This window comes from Drosophila takahashii, chromosome X (assembly GCF_030179915.1).
Source record: "Drosophila takahashii strain IR98-3 E-12201 chromosome X, DtakHiC1v2, whole genome shotgun sequence".
Lineage (NCBI taxonomy): Eukaryota > Metazoa > Arthropoda > Insecta > Diptera > Drosophilidae > Drosophila > Drosophila takahashii.
The window spans coordinates 24921813-24949133 of record NC_091683.1 but is presented as its reverse complement, the minus strand read 5'-3'; the positions used below and the strand labels follow the sequence as shown (position 1 = coordinate 24949133).

At 40.2% G+C, this 27321-nt stretch overlaps 4 protein-coding genes across 8 annotated transcripts; 3 read left to right on the top strand and 1 right to left on the bottom strand.

Moving 5' to 3' along the window:
• Positions 1 to 5255: 5255 nt before the first annotated feature.
• Positions 5256 to 6803, top strand: LOC108060982 (uncharacterized). The gene has a single exon (XM_017146936.3). The coding sequence runs from the start codon at positions 5391 to 5393 to the stop codon at positions 6732 to 6734; it is 1344 nt and encodes a 447-aa protein (XP_017002425.2). The 5' UTR covers positions 5256 to 5390; the 3' UTR covers positions 6735 to 6803.
• Positions 6804 to 7391: 588 nt separating this feature from the next.
• Positions 7392 to 13447, bottom strand: HisRS (histidine--tRNA ligase). Of its 3 annotated transcripts, none has more exons than XM_017146932.3 (6): positions 13162 to 13447; positions 11025 to 11304; positions 10730 to 10945; positions 9280 to 9708; positions 8584 to 9216; positions 7392 to 7892 (listed from the first exon to the last, which is right to left on the bottom strand). In XM_017146932.3, exons 2-6 carry the CDS (start codon positions 11226 to 11228, stop codon positions 7683 to 7685), a joined length of 1692 nt encoding a protein of 563 aa, XP_017002421.2. In that variant the 5' UTR covers positions 11229 to 11304; positions 13162 to 13447; the 3' UTR covers positions 7392 to 7682. The 3 variants fall into 3 exon arrangements, with proteins under 3 accessions (XP_017002421.2, XP_044252073.1, XP_017002422.1); XM_044396138.2 differs by having other exon boundaries at positions 11025 to 11165; XM_017146933.3 differs by lacking the exon at positions 11025 to 11304 and having other exon boundaries at positions 13162 to 13445.
• An 892-nt stretch (positions 13448 to 14339) lies between these two features.
• On the top strand, positions 14340 to 17121 carry LOC108060975 (uncharacterized). The gene is made up of 2 exons (XM_017146927.3): positions 14340 to 14825; positions 16167 to 17121. Exons 1-2 carry the CDS (start codon positions 14432 to 14434, stop codon positions 16847 to 16849), a joined length of 1077 nt encoding a protein of 358 aa, XP_017002416.3. The 5' UTR covers positions 14340 to 14431; the 3' UTR covers positions 16850 to 17121.
• Positions 17122 to 20236: 3115 nt separating this feature from the next.
• Ggt-1 (gamma-glutamyl transpeptidase) lies at positions 20237 to 27294 on the top strand. Of its 3 annotated transcripts, none has more exons than XM_017146952.3 (4): positions 20237 to 20519; positions 24073 to 25281; positions 26500 to 26740; positions 26813 to 27294. In XM_017146952.3, the coding sequence occupies exons 1-4, from the start codon at positions 20515 to 20517 to the stop codon at positions 27098 to 27100; spliced, it is 1743 nt and encodes a 580-aa protein (XP_017002441.1). In that variant the 5' UTR covers positions 20237 to 20514; the 3' UTR covers positions 27101 to 27294. The 3 variants fall into 3 exon arrangements, with proteins under 3 accessions (XP_017002441.1, XP_070074341.1, XP_070074342.1); XM_070218240.1 differs by lacking the exon at positions 20237 to 20519 and adding an exon at positions 23670 to 23786; XM_070218241.1 differs by lacking the exon at positions 20237 to 20519 and adding an exon at positions 23746 to 23774.
• Positions 27295 to 27321: the final 27 nt, after the last annotated feature.

Sequence of the window (27321 nt, the reverse complement as noted above, 5' to 3'; positions counted from 1 at the left end):
ATAATATAGTGTTCTTAATTATGCACAGAGAAAAAAACGGAACAATATGGAACTGATATTGTTTCATATCAATTTTTCCATAACAAAATGGTATGTTTATATATCAATATGGTACAAAATCATATGTTCGGAAATATAATTTTGATATGAAATTGACCAAAATTGATATGAAAAAATACCCTATGGATGACTATTTTTGGTCTTTTTTTTTCTCTGTGTGGGCATATTTTTATATTCCCATACTAAATACCATATAACTATGAATGCCCGAAGAACCTTTCGATTTTCGGGGTTACAAAGGGAATTATACTTTAAAGACCTGCTCTTTTGAATCGCCCAATCCAAAGGCACAATGCTTTGTAAGTCGATACAATTGTGCAATTGCCTTTATCCATTTATCCATTTTAAAGCGGAAATGAAAAGTTCTATCCGCAGTGAAAAGCGCTTGAAATATGTGCGAAACGTGTGTGCCGTGCCGCCAAGTACTCAGTTCAGTGCCCAAAGACCCCGATACTTATCGGGTGTCGTCGTCGTCGACGCTATTCGAAGTTGAGGAATTGGAATTGGAATCGTTCGGTTCGATCCAGCAACAAATGGCGAAATCACTTAACACACCGTTAACACCCACATTAGTTGTACTCCGTCGCACGTGAAGATGGGCAGGGGCGGCCGACTGCGTTCCACTTACAGCCAAGCCAGAGAGTTTCAATTACTTTTCGCAAAGCCACCACCAAAAATATTATACTTATACCAAGGAACTCCGCGCGTCTCATAATCGAATTAAATGCATTGCCTGGCGGGCGAAGGGAGGAGGGGTTGGGATAACCCGAGCTGGATCGAAAAAGTCATTAAAAACGCAGGCCAAACGATTGCACGCAAATTTGCTGGTCCCGCTCTCGCTGTCTTTGTTCCCGCTTCCGAACCCCCTCCGTTTAACCAGAAGTTGCTACCGGTTGCGCACAGCCGCGGGCACGAAAGTAGCACCCAATTTCACTGAAAAAATGTGCACTTGGAATTTTAAACACACTTCGTTTTACACAATTGTAGGCCAATAATTCCAGGAAAGGGTTTCTGTAACGCAGATGCAAATAAAAAATTAATATAATAAATTAAAAATAAATATAAAATTATATGATTTTAGTTTTGCAAAAATTGATTTAATTATACAGACTTGTTTAACGGTTTACAATTTTTTTAATAAGAAAATTGTACTTAAATTTATTAGAATGATTTTTAATGGTTAAAAAATATTTGAAAAAATATATAGTTTTTAATAAAACAAATAAAGTATAGATTTTTAAATTTTTCCGTAAGAACAACACAATTTTTTTAAAATTCAATAGAATGATTTTTGATGGTTAAATATAGTATTTAAAAAAATATTTAGTTTTTAATAAAATAAATAAAGTATAGATTTTTAAATTTGTCCGTAAGAACAACACAATTTTTTTTTAATTCAATAGAATGATTAAACAAATATTAAATATAGTATTTAAATATAGTATTTGGAAAAATATTTAGTTTTTAATAAAATAAATAAAGTATAAAACATAGGTAATTCTGAACAAAGTTTTTTGATAATTCCATAGACTTTATTTTTATGGTTCAATATTTAAATATTTATAATTTAAAAAAATATATTTTACTTTAGGCATACTTTATTTTAAATGCATACCAATTTCTTTGGGTCTTATGTGAGTGCCCCCAAGGGTACCCATCTCGCCCATTCACTAACGCTCACATGTGCTGGTCGAACTATGAATGGAATTGGCAACGAAATCGCACGTGGCGATTCTCTGGTCACCCGCGATAAGCAACTGCCGTCGCGTGGCTCTGCCCCCCGGATCTCTACGGAGCGGAGATACTATCGATGAATGGACGGATGAATGAGGTGAGTGAGTGAGCGTCGTGTATTTATGACTCTGAATCCGATTCTGAGCCAGATTCATTTCCATCGGGCGATAATCGTTATTAATATTATTAGTGTTTGTTCGCAGGATACTTTGGTTTGGCACCCTGTAGTTACAGTCCCTCAGAGATTGGCCTTTTTAATTGGGTAGCTCTCAAAGTCTTTTAAGTTTACTTATGAAATAGTAGTAAGTTCTGTGAAAAATCCTTTACAAAGAGTAATATCCTTATAATAGTCCACTGAACTGTGAATTACAAAAGTGAAGCTAAGATTGTATCTATGTAGAAAATGGGAAAGGGAATCCCAAAACAGATATTTTAAAGCTAGATTTATAGACCTTTTCCCCTTTTAATTTTGCTAAAATACATTCGAATTTGACCTCTCAATGACCTAGGGAAACTTGTACATTTTCATACTCCCACAAATATCAGCCACCTAACATAATTATTCATACAAATTAACTTTGTGATCGGCTGGACTGGAAAATGGCAGTCGAGCTTAGCAAATCACAAATTTATGGGCCAATCCATCAATGCCAATGCGACGGGCGATTTTAAAAGGGACCTCTCTCTCTCCCCCTCGCACCACCGAAATCAAATGGAACTAAACCACCGCACCGCTCTAATCGCTTCCCACGATCGCCGCGGCGCAGCGAGCATTTCCATATGTAAAGTTGCGCCTTCATTAATCCGTAAATTAGAAGCATTGAATGATATCAGTCGCCCTCTGAAGTGCACCCTCTTCCCAGTTCCCGTCCAGTCGCAGTCCCAATTTCAGACCCCCGAAACAAATCACTGCACACACGAAAACATGCACACGGGGTTCAGTTCGGAGCGAGCAAACCTCGAAATCCTAGCCCAACACAATCCGCTGCAATCCCACCACCACACTGCACAGTGGGTAAAAAGCAAAAAATATATAATGCATATATTAGGTTCCCGAGTCCTATAACGTTTGCCTATTATTTTTTTGAATTATTTATTTATTTTTATTTATATAAAGCAAACTTAAAGTTAAAACTATAAGCTAACTGACATTAAGAGCTCTAGCAGCTATTCGAATTATATTTTACTAGATTTATGTGTATCAAGTTAATTAAAATGATAAATAGCTAATCCCACCACCACTCTGCACAGTGTGCTAAAAAAACAACAAAAAGTATATATAATGTTTATTTTAAGTTCGTGAGTTAAGTTTGTTTATTATTTATTTGCATTATAATTTTTCATATTTCTCACCTTTCAATCAAATGAACTGAAGAATTTAATTATTTAGAAAAAAAATTTAAATGATTTAATTAACGAAATAATAAATCAAAATGATAAATTGTAGTTTAAATAGTTTAAAGTTATTTTGGTTACCTAATTTTTAGAAATTTGTTTATTAGATTTATATACACAATAAGTATAAATGTACATATTGTATTAATAAAATCTAAATAATTTATTGGTTAATTTAGATAAATTGTTAACTTAAGTTGAAATTAAATTTTAACATCTAATTAATTTAAGGGTGCAAATAATATTTTGCCCATGCCAGCCCACTATGCGACCCCTGGCAACCTTCAACTTCATCGCAGTGACATGTCAGCGGCAGCAGCAGAGACACAAAAACAACAGCAACAACAAATTGTTGGACAATCGTTGAAACGAAATGAAATTTCATATTAAAACTGTATTAGCCGGCAGAGATTCTCTGTGGCGGCTCCTGTCAGAATCAGTCCGCCGTTGCGTTGCGTTGGGTCATTTGAATGAGGAGCGGCCACCATTACCCCCGGCAACCCCCCTTCAACCCCTGCAACACCCACCCAGCCACCCCTGGCACCTTGCCATCAAATTGCACGCACTGAAGCATGAGAAATGCGGGGACAGCCTCAATCAGGACTCAGTTCGAGTGTAAAAACGAGGCGATGAGCAGCCGCGAACCGCTTGACATTTCTCTGCTGTGCATAATTAAATTAAGAGATGCCGAAAGCGCTAGACAGTGGGCAAATATGGTTAGTTCTTGGGCAAAAATACCAGAATTTTTAATATATTATTAAGGAAATTTTTAGGGATTTTTAAATGCACTGAAATGCGCGAGATATGGCAGTTGGTGACCCCAATTCGTTTTTCTTGCACTGTCTATTGGACAAGTTAAAAAACTAACAAGTTTCATGGCTTAATTTTCTAAATGATATTCTTGGCCTTAAATTGGGTATTAAAGAACCGAATAGTATTTAACAAATTTTAAGGATTTCTCACATGCGCTGAATTTGCAAATTGGTGACCCCAATTCGTTTTTCTTGCAGTCTATTGGAGAAGTTCAAAAACTAACTAGTTCATGGCTTAATTTTCGAAATGCTATTCTCGGCCCTAGGTTGGATATATAGAAACCAATATTATTGAACAAATTTTAAGGATTTTATGGTAATTGGTGACCCCAATTCGTTATTCTTGGACAAGGTAAAATACTAACTAGTTCATGGCTTAATTTTCTATTCATAATAATTAAATTTCAATACATTAAATATAACTTTTTTAAATTAGTAATACTTCTTAGAGCTTTTCGAAAACTCTTCAAAATAGTATCACCATTTTCGATTTTGATTTTGGCTAATGTTTTATATTTAATCTGATGATTTATATCAGGGAACGAAAATAACTGTTATTGTAAATTTTTCATACAAAAAAATCACGCACTTAGAAGGGTCCTAAAAATTTTTTAAATACACCACAATTTTTATTAGCCATTGTAGTTTACAAATCCGTAATGATTTTTAGTTTTTGATTTTTATAATAAAACTCAAAAAATAACTGTTATTTTTTGATTTTTATGAATAACAGTTATTCCCTTGACATTTTTGAAAAAATTAAATAATTAAAAAAAAACATGATACCCGTGATTTTTATAACTTACTAAAAATTTGTTAAAAAAGGCAACCGCGCATATTTTATACCTATATTTTTTTAAAATTTTGTTTACCCACAAAATCGCCATAAATCAAGTTTGAGTTTTATTTTTGATCACGACGAATAACTGTTATTTGTCAACTTTTATTATAAAACTCAAAAAATAACAGTTATTCTTTAAGTTTTACTTTACAAATCAGAAAATAACTGTTAAAGTGTGATTTTTAAAATAAAACTTATAACAGTTACGTTCCCTGATTTATATAATTTATATGATGTGTAAACCTTATGATCTTATAATGTATTTTCAGACAAGCTCTTATATTTACAATTTATAGTTCGATGACAAAGATCACTGATCATTAAGTTTCTCAGGTTTTTACATAGTACATATTTTCCATTTAATAAGGGTTACCTAACTAATAATAAAAACGGAGCAGGCTAGTCAGCGACTTCTTTCAAAAACTCTAGGCCTCATTATGTAGAAGTATACGATATTTTTCGTAAACAGAACACACTAAACTCGTAAACTTTAAGTAATACAAAGAAAAAAAATAAGTAAATCCACATTTAAGAACAAAGATCACAAGATGAGCAAGTACTTCAATACGGAGATACTCAAGATGATGTTGGCCCAGGCGCCGGTCGATGGTGAGGATCTCGGCAATGATCGCTTTGCAGCCATGGAAACGGCGGGTCAGTACCTTCTTTATGTCTCCGAGGATCCACTGAGGGAACTACATCCGCGGACTGTAAAGAAGACCCTGCGGAATTTGTTTAAGGAGGAGGCCCAGCTGCATGGTTGCATCGTGAAAATCCGAGAGGAAATCCTGCAGGAGGAGGAGGACGAGAACCAAGACAAAAGCCTGGAAAAGGAGGACTCAACGTTGACGAACTGCGAAAACTGGTGGAAATCAGTGCCAGGTGGCTTTTTAGGGGATAATCTTGTCGAGAAATCGACAGAACGCGCCAGGGGCGGTCTCAACATCACCTTCGATCCCAAGATGCTGTTCGCGAATGACTCGTGGACCAATTGGTCGGAAAGGGCCAATGCTCCGGTGAAGATACTACACCACAATCCCAAGCCCATTGGCAGTTCTCACACGAGCGTGGAGTTTCCAAAGAACCAGAAGAATGATGAACAGCAGAGCCAGGAGGAGACTCCTCCAGAGGAACCAGCTGAACCGCAGCTGCCGATAAGTCAACAGATTCAGCTGCATGCCGAAAATCTGAAGCAGTGTTTCAGGGAATGTCTTGATGAGCTGGCGGCTGGTTTGCGTCTGGAAAATGTAGAGCTACCGAAAATCTACTTTGGCTCCATGTCGGCGGATGACTACGACGAGGACATGGACAAGGTGGTGGACTGGCTGAGCCTGAATCCCTTCGCCAGTGCCCACAAGATTCCGGTGCCCGTTGAGCCGGAAAAAAGGAGAGAAGTGAGCCACGTGGAGAAATTCCGCGGTGGCCTGCGCACTTGCCTTCGCACCATTGGTCACTTCTTCTCCACCGGCGAGGAGCAGGAGGAGGAGGAGGATTCTCCAGCCCGTGCCTACGTAGATCATCAGCAAACTGCTCCCCTGATCCTGGGACCCAGCATCGATGAGCCCATGGTCTTGCTGGCCGATCGCCTCATGCTGGCTTATAATTGGGCAATGAAAGCGGAGGAGCCTCCGCAGGAAATTCACGAGGAGCAGCCGCTACTCGCCATTCAGCAGCAGTCGCTTTATGCAATTCAGGAGCAGCCACAAGGTGAACTTGAGGTGGAGGTGGAGCTGCCGCCAGACACCTCCGAGCTGGAGATGCTCGAAGGGGAGCAGCAACTGCGGAAGGCGGCCAACTGTCGCCTTGGTTTGATAACCTCCCTCGATTCGATGGAATCCCAGAAGAGTCAACCGCTGTATTTGGTGACCCAAAGCAAGGGTCGCCAATGGTGATCCGTTGTACATATATAAATATTCCTTGTGCCCAAAATTACAAGTAAAGATTTTGCGATAGCCAACTGACCTTGAATCCCACTGGCTCCATGGCGGCGGGATTTAGCTCAATGTTTATGTTGTTCGGCTCCATAATCAGGCCGAGGCTCTGCAGATTGCACACCTCCGGCAGCTGAAGGGTGGGCGTGGGCACCTTGAGCACCGCCACGGTGCAGTCGATGCTCGACGCCGTCACGGTCGCAGTCGCGGGCAGCGTCTCCGGCATCCTGGCCGCCGCCTCAGAAGGCTCCGGCCTCCGCTCCGCGGCGCTGCTCCTCCTCCGCCTGCCGATCCCTATGCTGACTCCGATCTTGGCGGGGCTTCAAGTTCTGCAAGAAATTAGACAGAGAGATAAGGGATTAATTAACTTAATTTTAGAGAAAAACAGCCACAAAATCAACTAAATAAATCACAAGCCTAAAAGTATAAGTAAATAATATTGAGATTTATGCCTAAAAGTATAAAGAAAGCCATATATTATTTTAAAGATTTTCTTTTCCATTTTGAGGCATACTTTCAGGCCACCGAATTATTGGTTTTTTTTATCAAATAACACTTTTTTTTGTCTTTAAAATATTATAAAAAATAAGATTTTTAATAGCCCTAGAAAAACAACTGTTTCCGGCTTAAATGCGAGTCGCCTAAGCGTTTATTTGTTTCTTTTTAGCGTTCATTTTGGTATAAGTTGTCCGCACTTATTCCTATGGTTACACTGTAGACCTAAGCATAGTAGCACACGGCGCCTCCGGCCAGGACACCAAAAAATACAAAACGTACAAATAGGAAAAAAAATCTATACTTCGATGCTGGATGATTGGTTCATAAATTAGGAGCAGTAGCGGTTGCGGTTGCGGTATCTCGGTAATATCAGTTGCAAAAAAAAATTGTTTAAGAAAATTATTGTACAGCCTAGGCGGCCGCCTGCTGTCGTCGCCGAATCTCGGCAGCCAAATCCTCCAGCTTGACATTGCTCTCCTGGCGCGTGGTCACCTCGCGCAGCTTCACCAATCCCTGGGCCAATTCCGCGTCGCCGAGGACGACGACCAAAGGAATCTGGTGCTCCTCGCAGTGCTGCAGCTGCACCAGCAGCTTGGGATTCAGCTTGTAAGAGTGCTCCGCCTGGGGGAAAATAATAAAAAAGGGATTAGGTGAAAGCTATTACACAACTACAAAGCTTACAAAGGATATGGAACAATCTACCCCATCAATTCAAGACAATTAGGAGCGCAACTCAATTTTATAACAAAGTTAAAGATAACTTAAAATAATTATAACACTAAAATAAAATAATAATTTTTAAAAAATAATAAGAATAAAAGCATAAAAAACAATATAACTATTAAAAAAATAATTAAAAATAATATAATAGTAATTAGAAAACTACAAAATATTTGATGTTAGTAATTAAGTAAGCGAGGAAAATTGTTAAAATGTCTTAAAAATAATAACTAGTTAAAAATATCAACTCAATGTGACTAGCGCGATAATTATAAGTGTGCACTTGTAGTAATAATTATAATAATTATAACAATAAAATAAAATAATAATATTTAAAAAAAACTAATAATAAAAGCATAAAAAACTATATAACTACCGTTAAAAAAAAAAAAATTCAAAATAAAAAAATAATATAATAGTAATTAGAAAACTACAAAATAAGCGAGGAAAATTGTTAAAATATCTTTAAAATAATAATTAGTTTGTTAAAATTATCAACTCAATGTGACTAGCGCGATAATTATAAATGTGCGCTTGTAGCGCTGGGATATTAAATAAATAAATAAATTAAAGTCTGAGCTATTGAACCCACCTTGACGCCCGCTTCCCACAGCTGGTTGAGCACCTTCAGTCGCTGCTCGTGCAGTCCCTTGTGGGCCGAGGCCACGTAGACCTCGACGTCGCTGGTGCGCAGCTTTAGGCCGCCGGCAGCTGCCCGCGCCTCCAGCACCGAGAAGATGCGCTCCACGCCAATGGAGACGCCCACGCAGGGCACAGCCTTGCCGCGCGGATCGAACATGCCCACCAGATTGTCGTAGCGACCGCCACCGGCCACGGAACCCACGGTGGCCGGCTCATTCGGTGATCCCGGCTCTCCGTTCTGCTGCGATGTCTTCGCAGGAGATGCAGGCGAAGCAATTGCGGACTCGCCCTTCAGCACACCCTCGTAGATCACACCGGTGTAGTAGTCCAGACCACGGGCCAGGCTCAGATCGAAGCTAACGCGCTTCTCGAGGCCAAAGATCGAGCAGTACTTCAGCAGCAGCTGCATGCCCTCCAGACCCTTCACGGCATTGGGCACAGCCTTTAGCTTCTCGTCGGCCAGCAGCTGCTCCACCAGCTCGGCACCGCCACTCAGACGCACGTACTCGCCAATGCGATCCGCTGCCGCCTCGTCCAGGCCCTTCTCCTCCACCATCTCCTTGCGCACATCCGCCCAGGGAGACTACAAAAAAAGAGGTTGCAAATTAGAAACATTTTTAGACTAATTATCTAATTGGGCACCCACCTTGTCCAGTTTATCCACCGCCGAGCAGATGGTGCGGAAACTCTCGGCCGGCACTCCGCACGCCTGGAACATGCCGTCCAATAATTGGCGGTGATTCAGCTTTATCACATAGTCCCCAATGTCCAGGGTGTCCAGAATCTCCGACACAATCTTCACGCACTCGGCATCCGCCAGCATGGGATCGTAGGTGCCGGCAATGTCGAAGTCGCACTGGTAGAACTCCCTGTAGCGACCCTTGGTCATCGCCGGATTGTCGCGGCGATAGACCTTGGCGATGTGGTAGCGCTTGATGCTCGAGATCTTGTTCATCGCCAGGTAGCGGGCCAGCGGAACGGTCAGGTCGTACCTCATCGATAGAATCTCGCCGCCCTGGTCCTTCAGGTCGTAGATCAGCTTCGAGTCCTCGCCGTACTTGCCCGTTAGCACTTCCTGTTTGGGATGGATTAATAAGAGAATGGGTTAGACTTGCGTAAAGGAGGGATTTGATATCCCATATATAAAAAAACAAAATAAATCATAAAGTTAAAAGCAAGGATTAAAAAATTCGATTTAAAATTCTTTAAAGAAAAAGAATATCAGAAATATAAATATATATTATTATATATTATACTACCTAAGAGTTTTGGATTTGGATTTTTAGATAGTTGATAGACGATTTTAACTATAGATTTTTAAATTTAGAAAAATTATCATCTAAGAGAATTACGATTTTTAAGATTTGTTTCTCAAAATGGATTACCAGGTAACTTCCTCTTGAGAAAATTTGTAATGCTTGATAAGGAAGCATAGATCTACTATATCAATAATAAATTATTACCCAAAAAACGAACAGATTAACAGGCAAACAGAACGGCTTAATTTAAAAAATCTATATCAAATCTATAATACCTATTCTTAGGTCAGGTTTAAATACAAGCGACTTTAACTGATATTTTCTATGGCCTTTACTTACAAAAAAAGCTTCTAAAGTGTGACAACTTCGACTCTAAACTTTCTAATTTAATATATTATCCAAGAATATAATATTATATTTAATAATCCAATATAATATCTAACAATCCAATATAATAACCAATAATCCAATAATCCAATATTAAATCCAGTAATCCAATATATTCTATATTCTGACAACTTCGACTCTAAACTATCTAATTCAATATAATATCCAATAATCCAACATAATATCCAATGATCCAATATAATATCCAATAATCCAATATAATATTCAATAATCCAATATAATATCGAATAATCCAATATAATATCCAATAATTTAATATAATATCCAATAATTCTATATATTCCTTTAATTTTATATTCTGACAACTTCGACTCTAATAGATGGTTTATAGATTCAATATAATATCCAATAATCCATATAATATTCAATAATCCCATCGTATACCCATAAATCCAAAATAATATCCAATGTAACCCCAGTAGCACTCACCTTCAGCTCGAAGACGGGCGTATCGATGGCCTCGCCGCCGTGGCGCTTGAACACCTGGATGATCTTGTCCAGGACGCCCTGGCGCAGGGTCATCTGCTGGGGGCCATAGTCCCGGGTGCCCTTGGGCGTCTTTAGCGTGAACTTCTGGTTGGTGGGTGGGGCATCTCCGCCCAACTTGGCCTTGAGGGCCAGAAGGCGGGCGACCTCCTCATCGATCTGCAATGATAAGTGGGCGAGACGACAATTTACAAACGGGGTGGTCAAGGGTTATGCTATAATATTCTTAGATGCTAACCTGCAGCAGTTGCTCATGTTGCTGTTGTTGTTCTTGTGCTTGTTGTTGTTTTTGTGGCTGTTCTTGTTGTTGCTGTTGTCGTTGTTGTTGTTGGGCTGGCACGCCGGACGAGTTGGCGCGCCCGCCGCCAGAGGGCGCCGTCTGGAACGTTGCACACTGAAACGCAGCACTACAGCGCCACTGGCGGCCAATTGAACGCAACATGTGTTTTTCGGTTTCTTAATTTTCTTTTTATGCTTTTTTTTGCTTGCAACAACTTTCTTTTGCAACTTTTTCAAACCTAATTAAACAACAACAACAATAATATTTGCTTATTTTACAACTAGTTTCGTGTTTGGTGAGAAGAAATGAGAAGTGTGTTTGTGGGTGTGTGTGCAGCTGAAGCAGAACAAAATAATAATATAATAATACAATATTGCGTTCCATTGACCGTCAGCGCTGAATTTTTGTTGTTTCTCTTGTTTTGTGAACAAGTTTTGCTATTTGAATAACACTTTTTTTTTCTTTTTTTGGGCACTTGAAACGCAAAAAACAGGAAAGTGACGCGATTTAATGGAAGCTGGAAGCTCAAGAATTCAAGGACACTCACACACACACACAGCCGCAGCTAGATTCCCGTTAGACAGCTGATCTTGACAACCGTTATTGCACACGCACACTATCTTTTGTGGTGGGGGATTACCACTACTTGCAAAATATAGATCAATTTTAAGAAGTTTTTTATCAAAACGTTCATTATACAAAGTTTTAATTTTAATAAAAAAAAATTTTATAAGAAACTTTAAAATTCAAATAGTGGTAGCCCGAAAAAGCGAATTCCTTATAGCCTAAATCACATGTTACAGTCGTTATTTCTCGGATCGTTTGTGGCCTAGCAGGTTTTTGATATAATCGCTATAACCACCATGTGTTTTTTGTACATGCCTCCTGTTTGACCAGTCGCTCTCTTTCGCCTTGCTCTCTCGCTCTCTCGTTCAGTCAGTCAGTCGGTCATAGAGCACTCGCAGTGTTGCCAATTCGGCAGTTTCGCAATTCAAATTGACTTTTTTCGAAAGTCCGACTTGGCCTTGCCAATTAGAATGGACAAAAAACACACTTAAAAGGGTTAAAGAAACCGTTCAGCGCTGAATTCGGGCTGAGTTCATACGCTTAATATTTTTGTTCATATGAATTCAGACCGAATTCAGCGAAAAGCTGTTTCTGTGGCACTTTTACACTTTTTTTCTTTAAAAGATGAGATATTTTTTGTATTTTCCCTTGAAATAATAAAAATATACTTAACTAAAGATAAAGGATTTTATAGCCAACAACCCTTTGGCTACCTCAGCCATTTTGCGTTCCTCAAATAAATAAAAACTTTACTGTCATTAAACGAAAGATGTTCTACTTATTCTTAAATTCTAAATTCTTAAATATCAACGTACTTTTACTGTTCCAATTGACAAAATCTGTCTTTTGGGACGCTATGTTTTAAATCGAACAGACACATTTGCCGAGGATCAAGGAATTGCATGCAGTGATATTTTAAAAATGGGTTCTTAGTATAAAAGTTTAATAATACACTCGTATCTCGCTTTCGGTTAAAAAAAAATTTTGTAGGATCAAAAACAATCATAATGAGGCAGTTTTTACTTTAGCTTTTTTAGCTCGAATTTAGCCAAACTTCGCAAGCCATAGCTGTCATCACTGCGTAGAACACAAACACACACCGGCGCAAGCAAAAGCCGAGCATTTGCCGTTGGCCAGAGCGAGACAACAATAACAACAGAGTGGCACGAATGTGCGAATGTAAATGTGAAAGTCTGCGCGCTCTTTTAACATTACTTCTTTTTTTTTGGCCTTTTTCTGCCATGCTCTTCTGTTGTTGCATTCAATCTAATTACACTGCAAAACGGAAAGAAAAATGCGATTGGCATTCGAAAATTCGAAATGCCAGCGCAGCAGCAGCAAAGGTGTTTGTTTTTTTTTCTCTCACTGAATCTGAATCTGATGAAATATGCGAGTGGGATTTTTGATTTGATGACGAAAGCAGGCGAGGAATTACAGCAACAATTGCATTGCACTTATTCCATTGTACACACACAAAAGGGGGGCGGGAGGCGCACTGGAAAGGGGGAGGGGAGGGGCGAAAACTGACCTTCTCCTTCGACTCCTTCGCTGCTTTCAACTGACGGACGAGATCGCCTTGCACTTTGATTTGCTCCAGAATCTGCTCACGCGTATCACTCATATTCCCCAGAAACAACAACGGCAATCGGTTGGCAATCCTCTCAAAAGGCGGGCGCGCGTTTCAATTGTTTCAATCGTCTTTGACACGGCGGTTTGTGATGTATTTTTCCAGCTTTCAGCTGCTTTTTCTGCGCTGCTGGCCAAAAAAAATTCACTGCACGCGGTGGTCAGTGTGACCGTGTTAGTGAGAAGTAGCGATGCCGCTTGAGCTTTTTCCCGCCAAATCTGGCTTTATTTGAGGGCCAACTAGCGGGGACTCGGGAATACAAGAAATACCACAAATCGCGGACTCGCACCTTGGTTGTGAACTTGGGTGAGTTTTTAAAATTATTTATATTAAAAGCACAGAAAAGAACAAATTTAGATATTTTTATTCATTACTGACTATTATTTACAATTATAATAAAATCACAAAGCAGTAAAAAATTAAATATTTCGCCTATGGTCGTAGGCAATTTATTTAAAGTGTATTTTTAAAATTATATCATTCCCTTAAAAATTATAATAAAAGCACTCTTTTAGAAATAGATATTTCGCTAATCACTAAAGATTTATATATTTTTGTGATATTTTAAGATATTGGGTATTTTATTTAAATTTTAAAATGTATTATTAAAACGATATTATTTTCTTAAAAATTATAATGGAACAAAAAATTTAGGGTAGATTTAGATATTTAGATTTGTCACTGAATATTCATATATTTTTGCGATATTTAAAGGTAATTTATTTGGTTAATTTATTTAAAGTGTGTTATTAAATTTATATTTTCCTCATAAAAATCAATATATTTGCGTATTTTTTAAATTTTAATTTAAAAATTAAAAAAGTTTGCACTACACTCTGAATTCCCATGCATTTCTAAGGTTTAATCCGTACCTTAAATTTAACATGTGGACATGAAAATGGCCCCAGCAGTGATATTTCTAATATAATTATTCCTTAAAAATAATTTATAATTGTAATTGTTTAAACATAATATGCCAGACCATCTGAATAATATAAAATAATATACATAGGTACATATTATATTGTAATGGATTTGTTTCCTTGACATTGCACTTTCCTAGCACACCATGGGGCTTATATCAATCAAGGATTCCACCTTACCAGCTCAGAATTCGTTTACACCGACTGACGAGAGCTACGTAACAAAACACACACACATAACAAACGAGATGAACAAATCTCAGAAGCCCACAAAGGTGAAGCGCGGCAAGCGCCACGTCATCCGCTCCAAAACTCAGCCGCAGGATCTCGTGGAGTCGGAGGTGGAGAACGCCCGCAAGGCGGTGGAGCGCAAGCTGATCTACCTGACCGAATCCAACATGGCCACCGCATCCCGTCCGGTGAAGCGTAGCACGGGCGGAGGAGGAGGAGGAGGAGGAGGAGGAGGAGGAGGAGGCGAAGGAGCGGGATCAGGGGGCACCAAAACCCAGGGAGTCCATCGACGCAAACATGGCAAAAAGCATCCTGCCCATAAGCCACCCAAGGAAGTGTCCGAGGACGAGGAGGAAACGCTGCAGGAGAAAGCCTACAAGTACGAAAACCGAAGACGCAGCGGCTACAATGGTATGGTATAAGAATATACGGTGGAAGATAGTATCCTATAGGATCTTGGGAGTTATTAAAGCTAGAGACACCAAATTTGGTATACAGGCCTATTAATACCTTAAAGAGATTTTAAAAAGTGTATTGTTTTTAGAAAACTTTTTGAAATTTAGTTATTTTTAAAGATCTAAATCTGAGGATTATTAGGTCTACGTCAGGAACTAGTAAGTTAAAATCGAAGATGCAGCGGCTACTATGGTATGGTATGGCTGAAAGAAAACTTCCTGTATGATCTTGGGAATTAGTAAACCTACACACAAAAAAAAGCACGTCGCCGTAAAATCGATAAGTCCAGGTAATTTTCTGGTTATTCCTACTCATATCGTTTTTACCTGAAATATTCATAAATTTACATTAAATAATATCATTTTGCCGAATTCTCTCTCTCGGAGATTCTCTAACTTCGAAAAAGAGCGCAAGAATCAATATGACGAGCAAAATGACTTGAGTGGAAGCGAGAAAGTCGTATTCGAAATTCGAACTGACGTACTTCGAAAGCATGTTTTCTCGCTCGCACTAGTGTACGTTTTGGTCAGAAATAAGATTTTTTACATTTCGAACATATCACATTTACCTGGCCCCATATCAAGTTAAAAATGATCTTAAAAAAGGTCAAATTGACCTACGATTCATATCGAGTTTTTTTTGGGTGTAGAGACACCAAATTTGGTATACAGGCCTATAAATACCTAAAAGAGATTTTAAAAAGTGTATTGTTTTTAGAAAACTTTTATAAATTTAGTTATTTTTAAAGATCTGAATTCGAGGATTATTAGGTCTACGTCAAGAACTAGTTAGTTAAAATCGAAGATGCAGCGGCTACTATGGTAAGGTATGGTTGGAAGAAAACTTCCTGTATGATCTTGGGAATTAGTAAACCTAGAGACACCAAATTTGGTATACAGGCCTATAAATAACTTAAAGGGATTTTAAAAAGAATGTAAATGTTGAAATTTAATAAGAAAATTCCAAAAAAAAAAGAGTATTGTAATTGGAAAACTCTTTGAAATATAGTTATCTTTATAGATCTGAATCCGAGGATTATCAAGCCTACATTAGGGATTAGTTATTTAAAATACTAATACAAATCGATTAAGTGTTTCCCTTCCTTTATGATCTTGGAAATTATTAAAGCTAGAGACATCAAATTTGGTATATAGACCTAAAAATATAATAAGAAAATTAAAAAAAAAAGGGTAATAGTAATAGTAAAAAGTCTACGTTAGGGATTAGTTAGTTAAAATACTTATGAAAATCGATTAAGTTTTTTCCTATTCAAACTAACTTAACTTTTCCCCACAGTACTCCTTCAATCTCCTCGTCGCAATGGCCTGACGCCCCGGGATTACGAGGCCGAGGCGGCGGAACTGGCTGCCCTTTTGGCCGCCCAGCGAACGTCCAGCGGAACTGGGAAGCCAGGAGCAGGACGATTTCCGGAGGAGGGAGAAAAGGAGAATCCCGATGGGGACTTCGGGAGGCTGCAGCTGAAGCCGCTGAACAGTTACGCGCAGGATCATCGGCTGCCCAGCTACTCGTGCGGCGTCTGCGGGGCCAAGTTCCACATCCGGTCGCTGCTGGGCGCCCATCGGCGCACCCACGACGACGACTTCAAGGTCCGCTTCCGGGGACGCCGACCCAGGGACAGCAGCACCACCCTGACCGCCGCCAATCTGTGCAAGTTCTGCGACCGCAGCTTCGACCTGGAGCGCACCCTGCACATCCACCAGCTGTGCCACTGCAAGAAGATATCCCCGCAGCAGCGCCGCAAGCTGGCCTTCACCGAGTTGGCCCACGAGAAGAAGGCGCCGCTGCCCAGCTTCCAGCGTGCCGTCCCGCACTCACATCACTCCCATCAGTCCAATCACTCCCAGCGCCATCAAGCTAGAATCTCCGCCATGACCAAGCATCTGCCGATGAAGCACCGGCAGCTCCAGATCCAGAAGACCATCATGGAGACGTCCACGGAGCACGAGAGGTGGCGATAATCTCGATCAGATCCCGATACCCAACAGACAACCAACGCTTGCTTTCCAGAGAAATATTTAAGAAAAATCATATTAAATTACAGGGTAGCAGATAGAAACTGAAGACCCTACCACTCCGGCGTTGAATAGTCACACTCAATTAATAATTATATGGACACATTATGTACCAAAATTGAAAGTCCCCAAAACATTGACGTAGTCTGTATGGCTTGTAGAATGAGTACAAGTGCGCGCTAGTAAAATAATATGATTAAATGTATTCATAAACTAAATGTGGAATAAGTCTTAAATGCAGTATTTGGAGACACCGATGTATTAACAAAAATATCGAAAATTAATGATATAAACTAAAAATCGATGGTAAGATTCCTTTTTGAAAATTTATACAAACTAAGAAAAAAAATGTATATAAACTATCTTAAATGTAGTATTTGGTGACCCCGATGTATTAACGAAAATATAGAAAAACAAGAGAGAACGTTATAGTCGGGTGCCCCGACTATCAGATACCCGTTACTCAGGTAAAGGGAGTGCGAGGGAGATGGAGATATAGATTGAAAACTTTGATCACGCATAACTTTTTAACGAATGGTCCGATTTGAAAAATTTCTTCTACATTTCGATAGGTATTGATAAACACAATAAAACTGCATTTTTACTTTTCCAAAATATTAAAGTTTTTAAAATCGTATGTAAGCGATTGTGGGCGTTAGAGGGGGCGTGGCACCATTTTGAAACAAACTTGCGCTGCGTAGGAACTCCTAAAATCTGCATGCAAAATGCCAATCCTCTAGCTTTTATAGTTTCCGAGATCTCAGCGTTCATACAGACAGACAGACGGACAGACGGACAGACGGACAGACAGACGGACAGACGGACAGACGGACAGACGGACATGGCTAGATCGACTCGGCTAGTGATCCTGATCAAGAATATATATACTTTATGGGGTCGGAAACGCTTCCTTCTCCCTGTTACATACTTTTGCACGAATACAATATACCCTTTTACTCTACGAGTAACGGGTATAACAATGATATAAATATCAAAAAATCATCATGAACTAAAGTTACCATCGGTTTTTTTTTTAATTTTACAAAGAATTTTTCAAGAACGCAAACTCCCATTTGTTATCTTAATAACTTTAATCTTAAGTTATCTTTATGCAAATAAATAAATAAAATTTTTTTACAAATTATACATGAGTAATTATTGTTATTTTGATAATCATATCAAACTTTCACGATAAAATCGATCACATTTTTAAAGTTACTTAAGCCTAGTACTCAGTTCGGCTAAGAGTTTTACTAGTCGAAAAATATTAATATTTTAGGGTGACCGAAGTTTTCGGAGTTCATCCGCAATGCATGTGCAATGGTCTTACTCTCAGCAAGCCAATTAACTGGCGCCAATTTTGAAATATTACAAAATGATTAGCCGACCTAGGTCTCAAGCTTTAAATTTGCTGTTGGAATGAGGATATGTATTGCTGCAACTCCTACAGGCAGTTTTCCATTGGTTTTTGGGGTTTTCATTCTATTTATAATATGTTATTGGCACGCCGCTTCTGCACAAACACAGCCAAAGATCAAATTTTTTATTCTTTGGGCCGCGGCTAAAGGCGTTCATCAGAATTCATCCGCTAAATCTAGTATTTTAGTGGTATTTTCTTACTATTTCCTTAGCTCAACTGAGTACCGAGGTGGGAAAAAGTCCCCGGCTAAGGGCTTTAGCTACCTATTTGCCTCTCGCTTACTCCTATGCTTAGCTAGCAGTTTTCGTCGTACTGAGTACTAGGCTTTATATAGAAATAATATCGGAAAAGCGATTTAAAAATGTATGTAATTAAAATTCAGAAAATTAGGTTTTTTAAATAATTGTAAAATTATTCAAACTTTAAATTATACTCTAATTAAAAGATGTTTTTTAAAGTTACACATAAAGCTTTTGAAATCGAAACGATATCTGTGTATCGATATGTGTTTTTCTCCATTCTCAATGCCAAATCACGCACGACCGTTGCGTCATCGGCGATATTTGCCGAGCTGTGGCGGTCAAGCTCATGGTACAATTATAGAAGGTAGTCTCGTCGGCTGCCTAACCGTTCGGCTTTTATTATGCCCTCTGCTCATTATGGACGCGTCGCGTTTGCATCCATTTACCGTTTAACGCGCCCAAATCCCATACAAAACTTGTAGGCGAGGGGTGAGGAGGGGAGGGTGGAAATTTGTCGCGTTACAGGGCTGGAAAGTGAAATTTGTGGTATATTTAAGCAGTATTAACCAGGCATGAACATTTTTCTGGACCCGAAACTGATAAGAGGCTGATAAGAAGCGGGAAATATTAAAACCATTTATTGTTGATATTTACATGAACTTTATTTCGTACAGATTGGTATTTGATATATGATATATGCCAAATGATCTGGCAATAGTTCAGAATTCCGAGGATGATCCAAGCGCATAAAGAGCAGTAGCAGTTCGTTTATCCAATGGAATGGCTCGGCTAGAAAGGATCGGAAGCGAAATATTGGTCATTGCAGCGCAGCCACATGGGCTTTCCCGTCTCCATGATCTTGACGTTTGCTTCGCGTGCGCCATTCGTCCATTAAGGCGACCTCCTGGTTAGACCGTAGATGGCCATTCCATATTCAAATGACACACGTTGACAGGCGACTGCTGGAAAAGGGCACATCTCCCTCATGCTTGCGCACAATGTTCTTGTAGGATTTCTGCCCCGTATCAGATTCTGTTCAGTGACGTGCCGCCGCAGAAGCTACTGCTGTCGCGGGTCGTGTCAAAGAATTAATTAAATGACTGTTCAGATCTATATATATGAACGCCTTCTGCAGCAGATCCTTTTGCTTTCTGCCGTAATAAATGCTCAAGCAGCGTAACGTGGGATGTTGTTGCTTTCATCATTGCAGCAATGTTTCCACGTTCAAATGCTGTTCTGCGATTACAATTATCAATAACAAATTATTTAAATCCATTGTTTACTTCAGCTCGCAAATGACAATAGCACAACAGCTGTTTTCAGACGCGTTTGCCAATGGAAACACCTCACGTCCGCCTATCGCGTTGCCAATCGAAAATACACAAAAATACCGAAAAAACCGCATAGTGGAAAAATGCCTTTAGTCCGTTAACGTGCTTGAGCGATATCGCTGTCCCTTTTACTCGCACGACTGTCAGTATCGTTAACGGACTACATTTTGCCGACGAGACTACCTTGTATAGTTGTACCATGGTCAAGCTCAAAGCCGATCGCTCGCTCGATTTCGATTTCGATCTCGCTCTCCCGCTCGCACCGCCGTTCCAGCGCTATCTCTTTCGCTCTTTCGACGGCGTGTCGTGTGCAGGGAATACAGTTAGCATCGAAAGAGAGGCGATGTGCGGCTGCTCGGGCGGATCAGACCCATCAGTCGATCGCAACAGGTGCTCGCAGGCGGGAGCTTGTGGACTCGAACGGAACAGTATTGGATTTGGAACCCCAAAACCCAGAGCACATCTCTACCCCCTATTGTTCATATTTTTTTCCGTGCTTTCCGAGTCTTTGTTTTTCTGTGTTTCTGTGTTTTGTGGCCAAGGCTTCCAACTAACTTTTGCCGGTTTCGCTCTTAAATATTATATCGCTGTAAATATTGGACCCATCGATCACGTAAAATGAGGTAAGAATGGTCAGAAACAACGGGAGATATAATGCATATACAGTCGGGCTTCTATAAGTCGAACTCAGTACAATCCTAGCTTTAAAATAAAAAGAAATAGTCGGTTTCGGAACGAAATAAATTTTAAAATTAGTAATCAAACATTTTTAACAATCTATTACTAAATATCTAAATATCATTCTAAGCTCAAGTCTACCAAGTGATCTTTGAACCATAATTTCTCAGTTCGAGTCAGAAAATCGAATTTATTGAAGAGCAACTATAAATCAATATCAAATGCTAGTTGGACCTTGAAATCGCAATTAAAATCCGTCAAATCAGCAACTGTGACAATTCACATTTCACCTGTGCAAATATCAAAACATTATTTTGCCTTTGGATATACAAAAGCGGTCAGAAAACTAGGGGCTCGCTGAAAAACTACAAAAAAAGGTTTCCGATAAATAGAGAAATTATATTCAATCATTTTTAGTTCCGCCAGTAAGTAAATTTAAAAAAGTTTACACGTTTTTACCTAAGAGGCGATAAATTACCACGGTTCCACTTTTGTGTAAATATCCATTGACATTAATTGCTCCTGAAAATAGCAAGCTGAAGCACTGAGTTTTTATCTGGGTTCCCCTGTAATTTAGTTGCCCCATTGTTTCTGTTTTTTTCGCAAGTCAGTAGATTTCTAACACTCGGTAAGAAGTAAGAAACCCCCAGATCGTGTGACAGATAAGATAAATCAATAAATGACTATTAGCAGCGTAATTGAAAGCCTTTTCGCACGATATCATCAAATAATTTATAGTAGTGGCTTTTCGGTCAATAAGATATCATTTTTGGCGTGTGGATGGTATGTTATTTATGGTCAGATTGCTAATTATGCGACTGCCACTGTGGCAGACTAATCTCAGGACCCAAAATGCGTCATTTCCATCGAGGTATACGAGTTCGGTTTTTAGAGTTCTGCACAACAAGTTCAGTTCGTATAACTGACTTCACAGTTTATCAAACTTGTCGAAAGTCGGCAATTAGCGAATTTAGCGCTTGATTGCCCCGCTTTACGACGGCCCATAAGATATAGTACATAACTGAGATATGGCGATAATAATAGGAACGAAGTTTATGGCACACGGGAATTCTTTAAGAGCATTCATTCAGCAAGGGATCATTGACAGGCTCTGTTTTTATGGACTTTTATGGATATCACGCGATAAGATTGGGATAACACTGGCCAATGGAATTTAGGGGGACCCCGACCCCCAATAGAGGAATACTGCCATTGAAATGCGACAATTAGCCGATTGATTTGCCAGCTAATTTTGTTGGCTGAGCGCGGAGAAACTGGTTTTCATACAACAAAACCGCCAAGTTCCATTTGCATAATTCATGGAAACCGCAATTATCGGGTGGGAATACAGTATATATTTATATTCCGAACCGTATAGGGTTCTCCAAATATCAAATACCCTATCGCCAATCGGCCAAGGATGACTTTCGTTCCTCCCGCTAAAAACGTCACTAACTTATCTTCGGCAGACACGATTTGATTTCGATGACGGGGCATATATTGTGTACCAGGGAGACTGATAAATAGAAATGTGTTTTTATACTTAGTTCCCTAGTTTGTGATTGGCACTGTGTCTACCTGTTGTACCTGAGATCTGTACACCGATAGATTCGGTAATTAAAAGATGTTGCTATTCCGCATACCACCGGAGATCACATGTGTAGCTCCTACTTTCTTGAATACATAGGTAATGTCATATCACTCGGTACCCACTTGAGGTCCGTAAACAGTTTGATCACTTTTTATCAGTTGTTTGAAGATCGCTTCACAATCAAGTGCACACTCATTACTCTTTTTGTGGACCCAACTCTTTGATAATATTTAGGAATTTTGGTTAATAAATTTATACAATTTCTCGACTTTGGCATTCCAAAGAGCCCACCTTGATAAAGACGGATAAAGGGGCTTTAATCCCGACCGCCTGCCGCTTATCGCAGGACCAATCAATAGTTATAGCACCTGTTTGGCGGCGCCCGATCAAAATTGGAGGCCTTAGAGTGCTACCGAAAGAGCCATAAAAACTAGTGGTTTTATATGGCGCATAGCGTTTAGCGTATCGTAAGGGCAGTCAGGAGAACCTGAATGAACCGAATCTTATCGATCTACCGTATAATATGCAGATCGATCCGCCTTGGATGATTGGGCGAAAATCGTTGGGAAAGTGCCCCTTTTCGAGGATCTTAATCTGCAGACGGGCCGCGATAATCGATCGTATCAAATTGAAATATTTGGGATCCCGTATCGCGCTTTTGGCTAGGACGCGTTCTTTCGGCCGTGACAGGCACTAAATCCCAAGTGCTTGCGACTTTCCCCCCCAAGAAATCTACGTTAATTATAGAAAATTGCTTGTTAATAGCGCTTGAGTTTTACGATCTGCGGGGTTGGCATTTTTATGGACATGCGTGCGGAACGGGGCGGTTGTTATCGAATCAATAGAGATAAGCCCGGGCACCCTCTTTCTTGCTCGGCCAGAAGGTATGTCCGGACTCATCCGGTACGTGGTCGTGACCAGCTATGGTCATCAGAAACAGAAAACAGAACACAGAAATTTCCCCTTGTCATGGGACACTCCAGAGAGCAGAGATATAGGGCTTTATAATGGGTGGGCTACTGGTTACGATTGAATCTTGAGATAGTTGTTTTGTTTTCATTCACCTGCTTTCTAGATAGATCGAACGCAATGATTCGGCTAATTTGATTTAACCGGGTCTTAATGGTCATAGATTAGAGTCCTATCAATTGGGCACCTGAAAGGTTAATCTATAGATCTAATATACACTCTTTTGTTTACTTTAGGGATCGTAACGAAAATAAGTCGGGCTTACAGATTTCTCCTTATATAATCTTTATAACTTTTTAAATAATCAAGGCAGGGAAATTTTTTTACATTTTTCCAATTTCTAGATATTTTTTTAACGTAATAAAAATATGAAAATTTAAATTCTAAAAATTTTTAAATGACTTTCATGGAATATATCACCTCTGTTTGTTTGCTCTTTTAAAAAGTTATGAACGGTTAATCTATTTATATAACAGATATAACTTTCTAGATAATTATCTAAATTTTTTCAATTCCATAGTAAGCTTTGAAAAAAACATCTATTCTTATTTTGATGTTTTTTTATGAACATCAAATTTTTTAACGTTATAAAAACAATAAAACTAAAATTGACAAAATTTCTAAATATGGAGACTATAAAGTTAGCACTGAGGTCTCAAAGATGATAGTAGTACTCACACTACCTTTTACTTTCATGGAATATCCCACCTTAGTTTGTTTGCTCTATTAAAAGAGTTACGAATTCTATAAGATATTTGTATATAAATTATATAGCAGGGTATCAGGGTAATGACTCGGCGGTTCGGTTTCGGTCGAGTTCCTCCGATAGCGGCGTTGAAATCAAAGCTAATCGGTCCTCCACCAGCTCCTCGAGCTCTTCAGTCTCGAGGGTCTGAAGATCGGTAGATCAAGATATAATATTCCCCTCTCCCTTTCAGGTTCGTGCTGAGCAAGAAGCTCTTTCTATGGCTCCTGCTGGCCGCTCTGATGGTGACCGCCCTGACCTTGGGCCTGGTCTTCGGTCTGCGGAGCCGCGATGCGGGCTTCCACATAGCCGGAGCAGTCGTCTCGAATGGCATCGGATGCGCCGCCGTGGGCGGTGAAGTTTTAACCGACGGTGGCTCCGCCGTGGACGCCTCCATAGCCACGCTCCTCTGCGAGGGTCTGCTGCTGCCCCATTCCATGGGCATTGGCGGTGGCTTCGTGGCCACCATTTATACGAGGAGTACCCGGAAGATTGAGACTTTGATAGCCAGGGAATCGGCACCGGCGGCTGCGCACAAGGACATGTTCGTGGGTCAGTCGGAGATTACGGGCGCCAAGGCGGGCGCGGTTCCTGGCGAGATTCTGGGCTACTGGGAGATGCATCGTAGGTATGGCATCCTGCCGTGGAAACGCCTCTTCCAGCCGGCCATTAAGTTGGCCCGCGAGGGTCACGTGGTGTCGCGCTATTTGGCCTCGGCCATCCAGCAGAAGTTGGAGAACATCCGGGCGGATCCCGGCCTGTCCTCGGTCTTCCTCAATGCCACCCAGCAGCCCTTCCTCGAGGGCGACTTCATGAAGCGTCCCGCTTTGGCGGACACCCTGGAGCGGATCGCCGAGAACGGCGCAAAGGAGTTCTACGATGGCGGCGAGACGGGTCGCAAGTTCGTCGAGGATATCCAGAGTCTGGGCGGCATCATCACCGAGCAGGATCTGCGCGACTTCAAGGTTCGCTGGGACAGCGACGGTCATGTGGCGGCCCATGTGAGTGGCAGCTACACCATGTACTCCACTCCGATGCCCAGCAGCGGACCGGTTTTGGCCTTCATCCTGAACCTGATGGCCGAGCTGAATATCGACAGCGAAACGATCTACTGGCAGCGGGCCGTCGAGGCCTTCAAGCATGCCTACGGGCAGCGCACCAATCTGGGCGATCTGTACGCCGATCCCGTGAACGCCGCCTCCATCAACGCCACCTTGGAGCAGATGCTGCAGCCGGAGTTCCTCGAGAGCGTCCGCAAGCTGATCCACGACGACAGGACGTCGCAGGACTACGATTACTATGGCGCCAACTTCACCGTCGAGGAGGACCACGGCACCGCCCACATGAACGTCCTGGCCACCAATGGCGATGCCGTTTCCATCACCAGCACCATCAATAACTAGTGAGTGCAGAGATTTTTATTATTATTATTTTTTATTTAAATTTATAAGATTTAAAAATCAGACCATAAATATTGGCAGGTTAATTAAATGTTTATAGGCTTGAATTTTGGGGCATAAAAATAGAAAAAGATGCTAATCATATATTTTTAAATTCTTATCTAGCTGTTCGTAAAAACTTTTTTCTTTTAACTAACTAACTTACTAACTTTTCCTTTTTTTTGGACTGACCTACAACGTAGAAGTCTAGTAAAGCAAGAATATTATAAAATGTTTTTTTAATAATCCCTTTACTATACTTTATATACTTCTATATAAATATATAAAATATATATAAAATTTAAAATGATTCCTTAATATAAGTATAGTAAATTTGTGTTATTTCTAAAAGTCCCAAACTTTAAAATGTCAAGCAAGAATATTATAACAATTTTTTTTATAATCCCATTACTCTGAAAAATATTTTTAAACATTCTAAGTAAATGCTGTGCATAATTTGAATATTTTTTAAAATGTCCATGTCTCATAAGCACTTGTTGAGAAATCATTAGGGTATGTGGATTGGTCAAATAGTTAGTTAGGGAAAAACATAAGTAGATCACACTATCACATCAGTTTTTCCCGGTGTAAAGACACCATTTGGTCAGACCGAACCCGAACCTATGCGCAACCTCTGCAGAGAGCCATGTTGGAAGCTAAATGACATTTCTCACCATACCCAACATGTGCGAGGCAACAGCAACAGTGGTGAGAGTGTGCTCTCACAAAAGCAAAACAGTGCAAGTGAGCGGCGCTCAGACATACGTACGCACATACATATATTAACATTCTCCATTTTTCACCATGCTTTTGAATTTAAGGTTCGATTGAACATTTGAAAAACAGGGGAAATTCTGGATTTTCACCTTGCTGGAGAAATCAAGTGTGGTTTTCATACAACGAAGTTGTTGATTTTCAACGAAGAAGCAATTATTTACCTTTAATTAGGGTATTCAATTAAATATCGTCCACGTTTCAGTTGTGTAATAGTGTAGGATATTTCAATATGTTGAATAATGAATTTATTACTGGGCTTACAAGACCTTAAATACTCTTTTAAAATACCACAAATATACCAAAAAGTATGCTTAAGAATTCGCGGTGCTAAATTTGTTAGGTTATGTTGTTATTTGTTTGAAAATTTGCCATGTGTATGGTACTGATGTACTTACTTTTCCCAGCTTTGGCGCCAAGGTGGCCTCCACCCAGACTGGCATCATTCTGAACGACGAGATGGACGACTTCTCCACTCCGGGCGTGATCAATGGCTTCGGGGTGCCCGCCTCGCCGGCCAACTACATTTATCCCGGCAAGCGACCCATGTCCTCGATGAGTCCCTGCATCATTGTGGACAAGGATGGCAATGTGCGTCTGCTAGTCGGAGCAGCAGGTGGCACTCGCATCACCAGCAGTGTGGCAGCCGTGAGTACTTCGTAGATTGGCCCCTGTAAATATGATGGTTTTGTGTAACATATGGGGTTTTTAACCTTTCAGGTGATTATGAAGTACCTGTTACGTGGCGAAACCCTCACCGCGGCGGTGAACAATGGCCGCCTGCACCATCAGTTGGCTCCCATGCGCGTGAGCTATGAGCACGAGGTGGACAGCAGCGTTACCTCGTATCTGCAGCAGGTGGGTCATGTCCTCTACGAGGAGCCCGCCGGTTCCAGTTTCGCCGCAGTCACCGCCATCGGGGCGCTGGAGCAGCCGGAGCCCTTCTACGATCGCCGTCGCATCGGCAGTGCTCTTACCTTGAGCAGAACCAACAAGATGCAGCATTAGATTGCGATTGCCCCATGTGATTCCTTCACTTTTATTTATTTAACCTAGTTCTTAAGTTGCAAGTGGGAGCCCTGTAAATAATTATTGCCAGTATTTCGAATAGAGTGTCTTCGAAAATTCTTTTTATGTAAATAACAGCAGGCTGTGAGTGCCCAAAGTAGCCAAATAAATGAATTTGCGTTTTTGATGCTGTATGTGGTTGTTAGTTTTTTGTTAATTTA

Bases quoted from the DNA above. Each gene is read 5' to 3' on its own strand.
- Ggt-1 (XM_070218240.1), top strand. From the start codon at position 23,698: ATGAACATCAAATTTTTTAACGTTATAAAAACAATAAAACTAAAATTG. The intron at 23,787-24,072 runs GTCTCAAAGATG...TCTCCCTTTCAG, and splicing joins ACTATAAAGTTAGCACTGAG to GTTCGTGCTGAGCAAGAAGC. The intron at 25,282-26,499 runs GTGAGTGCAGAG...TACTTTTCCCAG, and splicing joins ACCAGCACCATCAATAACTA to CTTTGGCGCCAAGGTGGCCT.
- HisRS (XM_044396138.2), bottom strand. From the start codon at position 13,254: ATGAGTGATACGCGTGAGCAGATTCTGGAGCAAATCAAAGTGCAAGGC. The intron at 11,166-13,161 runs GTCAGTTTTCGC...GCAACGTTCCAG, and splicing joins CGAAGGAGTCGAAGGAGAAG to ACGGCGCCCTCTGGCGGCGG. The intron at 7,893-8,583 runs GTGGGTTCAATA...ATTTTCCCCCAG, and splicing joins TGTGGGAAGCGGGCGTCAAG to GCGGAGCACTCTTACAAGCT.
- LOC108060982 (XM_017146936.3), top strand. From the start codon at position 5,391: ATGAGCAAGTACTTCAATACGGAGATACTCAAGATGATGTTGGCCCAG.
- LOC108060975 (XM_017146927.3), top strand. From the start codon at position 14,432: ATGAACAAATCTCAGAAGCCCACAAAGGTGAAGCGCGGCAAGCGCCAC. The intron at 14,826-16,166 runs GTATGGTATAAG...TTTTCCCCACAG, and splicing joins AAGACGCAGCGGCTACAATG to TACTCCTTCAATCTCCTCGT.